This window comes from Magnolia sinica, chromosome 1 (assembly GCF_029962835.1).
Source record: "Magnolia sinica isolate HGM2019 chromosome 1, MsV1, whole genome shotgun sequence".
In the NCBI taxonomy this organism is placed as follows: domain Eukaryota; kingdom Viridiplantae; phylum Streptophyta; class Magnoliopsida; order Magnoliales; family Magnoliaceae; genus Magnolia; species Magnolia sinica.
The window spans coordinates 2,326,875-2,336,237 of record NC_080573.1 but is presented as its reverse complement, the minus strand read 5'-3'; the positions used below and the strand labels follow the sequence as shown (position 1 = coordinate 2,336,237).

The following is a 9,363-nucleotide window of genomic DNA, read 5'->3' as shown; positions in this document are numbered from 1 at the left end:
CCAAACACAACCTAAACTAATTTCATACCCTACTCATATATCCATGTGTAATAACAAGTTTATATGTTTTACTTGGGTCACATCAATCTCATGATGGTCTATATCAGTATCATGAACAAGATCATGGTGGACCAATGTGATCAATGGTTTGGATTATCTGACTGTTGGATGTTTAGATTGAGCATACCAATGGGCCCCGCAGCAGTTGTGATTGGTGCAAATGCATATGGGGTGGAATATGTGGAGACTCCGGAGGAAGAAGTTGTGATGATTTAAACTACTCCAAGCCCCTTGTCTTATGTTTGGTCCTTGAAAGGGTGCAAGTTGCTCATGTAGCATGCAGCTCCGTTGGATTGAGATTTATGGTGGAGGTTCTAGATGGGTGATGCAAAATCCAACAAGTTCATATGCAACTAGGTGCATAGGAAAGTTTCCATACACAGATCGCACCAGATCGTTTGTCTTGCTTAAATGAAAAGCTGAGATTTTCCCAAAAAGGGGAAATGGCCAATGGTTTCATGCAGCTATTGTGATTTGCTGTTTATATAGGATTCCAGTTTTGTGTACTTGATGTATTTTAATCACAGATGAAGCTTGGAGTCCATTTAGATATCTGCTCGAAAATGCCTTCTTCTCCTAAAATGCCGCTTCTGTTGTGGAAACTAATGAAACAAATTAAATAAATAAATAATAAAAACTAAAGCTTTGAATATGCTTCACTTTTGGGCTCATGGCCTAAAATGAGCTGGCAACAGCATGGATAAAACAAATACATCACGGTGGGTCGCACAGAGTCCTACCAACACAGAGGTGGTCACCACGCAATCTTGCATCTATGCATATGTAGTTTTGCACTATTTCAAAAAATTGAACTGACATGGATAACAATTTTTTTTTTTTCTAGGGTGATGTTAGATTGTATTGCAGGATAAAATGATTGATCTATGCATCGATAATGGATATTGCAATAAGAATCAAATCTGAATTGCATACTTGAATGGCAATAAATTGTTTGGATGTGAATAGATAAATTGATATTCCAGAGACTACATGTCTTTCAACTCTCCTACTCACTAACTACAAGAACCTACATTAGTCAATTGCTAAGATGAAAACATCTCCTGCATTATCCACCAGAACCAGTAGTCGAGACAGGAAGCATGGACTCTGTAGATTGAAAAGAGGAGATACAAACCCAATCTGTTGAATGACCCATGATACCCAAATGATTCAAAATTGGCAACGTACCCCATCATGTATTTCTATGGTAGTTCAATTTTAGGTGTGATCGCTGCGTCCATGCCATATTTGAGTATTATAGCAAATAACTCCGCCAGTCTATGCATATGAAAATGATACTTCCGCATGAGAAGACGCTCTTGGGAAAGCTAGGATATCCTTCGAAACCTCTGAAAATACTCCAGACCATTTCTTAATCATCTTAAACTCGTGTTCGTTGCTGGCATAGATGGTCATTTTGTCTAAAACCATAGCATTCTTCAACAAAAATTTCACTAGCATGCCTTGTCTCATTGACCTTCTAAGAATACGATTCACTGACCAAGCTTTCTGCTTCTTGTATTTACCTCCCCCACTGATGAAGCCAAATATCTTGATTGTCTTGAGGCAATGTTCAAGACAAGGAAGATTGGACTCTTGTGATGCCAAGTACTCTACTCCATGAAAATAATATTTCGCCATAAAATATTCAAAAGTTTCATCCCACTGAAAAATCAGAGAATTACCCTTAAGATCATGTGATATTAAAAAGGAGCTTGAAAGTTGAATATAAATGAATATCATAAAGATATGAGGGATAAAAGTAGAATGAAGTTATGTGGTACTCACATTGAGATAGAAAGTGGGAATTACCTTTATAACGAGAGTCTCAAGATAAGGGGAACTCCTCAACAAACCTACAATCCCAGGAAGATCCCATTTTCTCAATCCTGTCTCTAGTATCAGACAATTGCAGCTAAAGATGGGAGCAGGAAACCTTTTCAACTCCCATATTGACAACACCTTCTCAAAATAAAGCTAAGTTAGAACTAGAGAAAGGACATAATATAAATGTTATAAATCTGATTGTCCTCTCTAGATAAAATAATAAAAAAGAGAAAGCGACATATAAGTAATAAGTATGTGCGATTTAGCAGTGTGCTTGTGAAATGATAAAATGAAATATGTAAATTTTATATGGTCTAAATATGATATGTTACTGTTTATTGGATTCAATTCAGCAATCTCATGTTGGCTATGCAAGATTTCTCTCAAAGAAGAAGATTAGAATCATCTTTCGCAAAATCTGAGAGGTCCCTTCTTCTTGAGAAAGACATGACAGAGCATGGATGGTCAGGATCATTTTTTCCTTTCATGGCCTTTAACTACTCTTTTTTATGTCGATTGTGGTTTCCATCCTTGGACTTGCTAGATCTGGTTCGGATTCACCAAATCTTCCAAGGTACAGTCCTTGCAACAATTTTCTTCCATTACATCTAGTAAGTTATGATGGGGGAACTCTCAGAGGAATTTCTGTTGATGGGTGGACCAGGATTATGTTCCTTAAGTCTACTTATGACAGCCTATTCTTAGAGAGGCCACCAAACGACATAATAGAGGAGTTCTCTGCTTTTGGGTTTATAAATTCAAGTTCCCCAAAGGCCAGTTTGATTTTCCAATTTCCTATGTAATGCAAAGTAAATGAGCCATCATATCATTTCTAGGTGTTTGTTTAAACAGGAATTATGACTTATAAATCGAGAATCAAATACAGTTGTAAAGGAAAGAGGTAAAGTAAATTGAATCATTGCATTTTCACATTATAAAACTACCATTTTTATAGTGATTTCTAGGTGAAATAAACAATGTAGCAAAATCATCATTGTAGACAAATGCAAGTGATGTGAACGCACAATTACAAGAGTAAATAATAATTACCCATTTACAACCATTTACTGTTGTAATTGGAAAACCAAACAGGCTCTAAGGCCTAGACTTATGTCCTTTCAACAAATTTAGTTTGATCAGGACTCAAACCACACATTCTATCAATCGTGCATAAGAAGCTTGCACATTCAGAACAAGAAGTAGAGAAAATCCGAAGAGAAGTTGGTTATTGGCCAATACAAATTCATAAGAGCAAACTAAATGTATCTCAAACTCGTGAAAACTATGGAAGCACCAAAAGGAACATTCACAGAGGTGTTAACAAAGGTTTTCCTAATGGCTCTATGAAACTCCATATGTGGGTCCCAACACTCTTTTAACTTGACACTGGTTCATCCATCACTTGCTTTGAGCTTACAGTCATTGGTCTCTTGGAAGAAACAAATCTAAAATTGAGAGGATTTATGAACTCGCATCCAGATTTCTTTCAAAGCCAATAAATTCTTCCATGTTGTGGAATGGGTCAAAAGGGCTGCAATTCTTGTGAACCATCCAACTTTATTCAAAATATTCTAATTGATTCAACTTTGGAGCATTACCATACTAAGTCTTCAGCAAGCTTGCCGTCCTTGAAAGGAAGCATTTTTCAATGTTTTATCTCCATCTTTTCTTTATTTTCTTAGCATAGCTTAGCTTAGTTTACAACTACTGACTAGTGGCTCCTGCTACAATACTTTAGAAGTAGAGATAGTCTTTCTGCGACCTTAAGTTGTAGACTATGATCATCTCCATTTTGGTTGATCACACCCACCTCGATTTGTCTGTTTTGATAGGTGTACCAGGTATTTATCATTTTTCTTTTGTTTATTCATTTGATTGTCTTGCAAGTTATCAATAGTAATAAACATCAATTCTGAATATTAATGAAATCGGCAACGTTTTGCCTTATTTAATTTGAATGTGTATCTTAGTTCATTTGAAATTGTTTTGAAATTAAGTATTGGTGAAAGGGTTTGTCCTTAAGTCTGTAGACTCATGTCTACTGTCACAAGGAAAAAAGAACTCATTCAGAAGGATTAACCTCCTTTCCTTTCACTAGTCGCCGGAACGGAGTGCAATATTAGTAGCCTAGAGGACTCGAAAGTAATGACAATGATTCGATCAAGAGGGCTGCTACTGATTTTTACTCCTCTCTCTTGAGGGCTGAACTCACTTTTGTGCATGAGGATCTGCTCAACTGCATCCCCCCGCTCATCTCGGCTGATGATAATAGGGAGCTTCTCCACGAGCCATCCATTGATGAGGTTCTCTCGGCTGTCAAAAGCCTTCCGCCCAACGGTGATCCGGACCCCGACGGTTCTACCGGTGCCTTCTTCCAAGGTTGTTGGGATATCATTGGGCAGGATATTGTCCAGGCAGCTTTATCGTTCTTCAGAGGGACCCCCCTTCCCAAGGCTTTTTCTGCCACTTTGATATGCCTCATCCCTAAGGCCGTTAACCTAAAAAAGTTTTCTGATTTTTGCCCCATTAGCTTATGTAACCGTGTTTACAAAATTTTCTCCAAGTTGCTTGCAGATAGGCTGAGTAAAGTCCTCCCAAAAATCATTTCCCCTGAGCAAGGGGCTTACGTGCAAGGGAGATCCATCGCTGAAAGTTGTGCTCTAGCGCAAGAGATTTTCAGGGATATCGACAGGAAAGTCAGAGGGGGCAACATTCTCATCAAGCTCAACATGGAGAAAGCCTATGACAGATTAGACTGGCGCTTCCTCAAATCAGTCCTTCATCGGTTCGGTTTCGGGCCTGGCTGGATAAATTTGGTCGAGAAATGCTGGGCCAACTCTTGGTTCTCTATTCTAATCAATGGTGAACCCGGAGGCTTCTTCCATTCTTTTAGAGGTCTTCGTCAGGGCGACCCGGGGCTGTTTATTGTGGCATCAGAGGTTCTAAGTAGAGGTTATCAACAACTCTTCATCAATGGCGACTGCATCCCCTTCTCCATGCACCAATCCTGTCCGCTCGTTTCCTACCAGCTGTTTGCTGATGACATGATCCTGCTGGTTAATGGTGGGAGGCCCACGTTAAGAAAAATCGCCTCATTCCTCCAGCTTTTTCAGTCTGCTTCTAGGCAGAAGATCAGCCCCACAAAAAGTTTCTTCATTCTCTCTTCATCCTAATCAAAAGCCAGGGCTAGAGCTGCCCAATCCACGCTCGGCTTCACTCGGGGTGCAGTTCCTTTCACTTACCTAGGCGTCCTGATCTTCAGAGGGCGATCCTTGAGGAGGTACTTCAGACCGCTAGTTGAAAAATTCCAGCAGCATATTTCAGGTTGGAAGGCCAAGATTCTATCCCAGGCTGGCCGAGCGACCCTCATCAATCACGTGCTGCAGAGTATCCCAACCCACATCATGGCTGCTACTGACATCCCCCTATCGCTTCTCGGGGACCTTGAAAGGGCCTGCGCTAACTTCTTTTGGGGCTAGGAAGGGGATCGTAGACGATGCCACTGGTTGCGTTGGGATCGCATGTCTCGCCCCAAGGATGAAGGTGGCCTTGGCATGAAGAATCTGGCCCATGTCATGGGTGCCTTCAAAATTAAGCTCGCTTTGATTGTTGGTTGCAGGGGAGATCACAGCGCCTGGGCAAACTTCATCAGATCTAAATACCATAACGATCTCATTGAGCCCAACGGGACCAGCCGATCCCCCCATGCGTCCCCTGCTTGGAAACGGATCTGCAGTTACCTTCTGGAAGTGCTATCCAACTTGTGTTTGATCATGGGCCTTGGTGAACTTAATTTTTGGACCAACCTTTGGTCAGGGCTTGGTCCGCTCTCTGAATGGGCCCAAGCCTTGCCTCCTCCTCATCCCTCCAGGGTCCGCGACTTCATCGGCCTGCTCAACTGGATTGATCAGGACGCTGCCCGCGCCTTACTTCCCCAAGTGGTCGTGGACCACGTGGCTGACGAGGGCTTCTGCACCTCCTCCGATGTGGATAGACGTGTCTGCATTCCCTCCTCTTCTGGAGGGTTCTAGGTTAGCTCGGCTTGGAATTTATTGCGTCTAGCGGGCCCAAAGGTGCAGTGGGCTAAATAGGTGTGGCATCCAGCGATTCCGGAGAAGTTGACGCTCTTCTCTTATAAGATTATCCAGAAAGCGGTTCTGGTAGATAAGAGAACCAAGCGAAGGGTGTCCAGATGGTGTCCAAGTGTTGGTGCTCACCCAATCCTCTTTGGCCAGATTCGGAATCTATTGACCATCTATTCTAGGCAGGCCCCTCCGCGGCTCATATTTGGGAGCATTTCCAGCCATTTTTTGCAGTGCACTCTTCGACGTAGTCCTCCGCTGTGGCCAGGGCCACTCGTTGGTAGGCCACGCAACACTCTGGGAGTGTCTGCATACCTTGCGTGCCCTCATGCCCCCATTCATTTTCTGAAAAATTTGGGCTGAGAGAAACAGAGCCTGCTTCGACAATGCGATCTTCAGCTCTTTTAGGGTCATCCTCCAGGTCCACCGCTGGATTGAGAGGGTTGGACCGTCTCTTTCCTTGTCAAGGGTGATGTCTCGCCGTCTAGCTTCCACGCTGGCTGAACTCCGTATCACCAGTTCGACCTCTAGACCAAAACACCCCTTAATGGTGAAATGGGTGAGGCCCCAGAGGGGGTGGATCAAATTAAACGTCGATGGCTCAGCCTTGGGGAACCCAGGCCCTTCAGGGGGTGGGGGTGTCGGGCGAGACTCCGAGGGCCGTTTCCTCTTTGTTTTCTCTTCTGGCTATGGCTAGGGCTTCAACTCCCGTGCCGAGTTCCGAGCAATCTATGAGGGCTTGGCCAAATGTGCCGAGATGGGATTCTCTAAGGTGGAAGTGATGTGCGACTCTAACTCGATTGTGTAGATCCTCTCCAAAAATGCGTGCCATTCTTGGTCCTTACACTATTGGTTTGTGCGAGTGAGGGCATTGAGGGGCCATTTGGACATATCCTTCGCCCACACCCCTAGAGAGGCCAACGCAGTAGCAGACGACCTGGCCAGGCGGGCCAGCGCAGCTCAGGACAGCGTGTCCTACCCCTTTGTAGCCTCACTTCCCCCCACCACCAGAGGTTTTCTATTCTAAGACAGAGTGGGTCTAGGCTACCTGAGGGAGCCTTAGACTTTTCCGTTCCTGTTTTGTTGCAGCTCCATCCAGTTGAGCTCTTCCCCGTCTGCGTGCCGGTTGGGCGTTTGTTGCTTGTAAATTTTCTGTGGATACTTAGGATCCCTTCAGTTCAGGGGTGGCCTTCGGCTTTTGTGTGACCCTCTTGTTATACTTGTACTTCTTCCCGATTTGAATGAAATCTTCTTTAACTAAAAAAAAAAAAAAAAGCAGACTCTGGATCTTCAATCCTAGTCTCCAATCTGTCTGTCTTGGTAAAGGGACACCAACAATTCAATCAACCTTTGAATTAGGCACGCTCTGGCATGCCCGTGCATCCTACTCACACATGTACCAAATCTAGACTCTAAATCACACCAATGGTCCAGTTTGATTGAATTGAGTGTAACACCCACTTACATAACTTAACACTATAAATGAGAAACATAGAGAAAAGAAGAAGAAATCATTGTGGCTACTGAGTACAACACACACATTTGACATGGCAAACAAAGCATACCTGAACACACCAAGTGCAGACTTTGAGAACTCTAGCATGCCGAAGAGCGTCAAGAAGTGCGCAAAAAATATCATGATACTCGCTCTCTTCATAATCATCCCAACCGGCGTAAAACGACATTTGCAAATTGAGAGTTGCATTAACCAAAGACGGAAGGCTCTTAAAACGATGTCTCGCAGTGCCTATATCGCCAGAAATATTCAAGGACATGACATCGGGACGCCAAAGTTCCAACCCAAACTCCGAATCATAATCATTCACAGTCAACTTCCTAACATTCCGACCCCTGAAATCGAGTCGACTAATACCATTGCATTTGTAAAGAAACAATTCTTCGAGCACCGGGCACCCATTCAAAATCCGTTCCATCTCATAATCCGCCATACTGGTCTGTCCTAAAGACAACCTCTTCATGTTTTTCCAAGAAACAATCATGGGCGGATTGATGTTGACGGAATTGAGCCTCAGCTCTGTCAACGAATCGTTATTGAACGAATTAAGGGGCAATGAGTATGGCTCAATCCCAACAAACTTCCAATAGCCCCAATTTGAAAAACCATCACCGGAGAGGTCGAGATGGATTACTCGGGCCTTTTTCCACAATGCGAAGCGGATCCAGTCATCAATGATGGGGGTATAAAACTTACCTTTATAATAGAAGACGAGATGGAATTCCTGAATGGTAGGGCTTTCGTAGAGAATCAAAGCTTGGTTGACGAAGGATACGAAATCGTTGTCGTTTCGTTTGCAGAGACGGGATTTTTGGAAGTGTAGATTTGGGGTGGAAGTATACAAATGGGCCCACCTTTTTGATAGAAGGACCGTCTTCACTGCATCGGTGGCATGCAAGAAGGAGAGGATGCAGTGAAGGATGGAATCTGGTAGATTGCTAATGTGGCCAGGGTTTTGAACGGTGGAATCTGGTAGATTGATGATGTGGTCAGGGTTTTGAACGGTGATGATGTTTTGTTGTTGAAGCATGGTCGATGAATGGAGAAATTTGAGTGGAGATTTTGGAATGTGTTTGGGGCGAGAGAGAGAGAGAGTTCCAATGTTTATATGACTGTGGTTGAAACTCGCGGGAAAGCGGATGTGGCGAAGGACGCGGATTTCCCGCGAAAGGCCCTTTTGTGAGATCATTTTAGACATTTACAAAAATGAACCGTATCCAAAAGCTCAAATAATCCGTACTAAAGGAAAAATGTGGTTGGGAAAATTCCTACCGTTGAAACCTTATTCGGTTCAACAGTGATGTTTAGATGCCATCCATACCGTTAAACGTCGTTCCTATTGGGATGACTTGAAAACAAAAAAATTAGCCTGGCCTCATGAATATTTTAGTTGTAGATGTTTAAATTATCACATTTTCGGCTCACTTGAGCTTTGGATCAGTTAATTTTTCACAATATGTCTAACTCACAAAAGGGATGGACCAGAGGATTTTTAACAAACATCACAGTGGGCCCACCTAGTTCCCAGTGCAGGCGAAAGCCTTTGCAGCAAGTTCCTGTGCAAGGATGCTGGGTGGGCCCACTGTAATGTATGTGAGAAATTCATTCCGTCTATCCATTTTGAGAGCTGATTTTAAGACGTACGACTAAAAATAAGTGGATACAAAAGGAAAATGGGTCACACGAGAGAGAAAATTGGGGAAAGAAATTCCCACCGTTGAAACCTTCCTACGCTCCACATTGATGTTTATGTGTTATCCAAACCGTTTATAAGGTCATTCCCAATGGGATGAAATGAAAACACTAAAATAATTTCCTGATAAAAAACTTTTATGGCCATAATAATGCTTCAACGGTGCTCACTGAATTCCCACGGTT

At 42.9% G+C, this 9,363-nt stretch overlaps 1 protein-coding gene across 1 annotated transcript; it reads right to left on the bottom strand.

Annotated features, from left to right (window-relative positions):
* Positions 1-1,338: 1,338 nt before the first annotated feature.
* Positions 1,339-8,515, bottom strand: LOC131253654 (uncharacterized). Its single transcript, XM_058254787.1, has 4 exons — positions 8,182-8,515; positions 7,535-7,716; positions 1,849-2,022; positions 1,339-1,725 (listed from the first exon to the last, which is right to left on the bottom strand). Exons 1-4 carry the CDS (start codon positions 8,513-8,515, stop codon positions 1,339-1,341), a joined length of 1,077 nt encoding a protein of 358 aa, XP_058110770.1.
* Between the last annotated feature and the right edge of the window lie 848 nt (positions 8,516-9,363).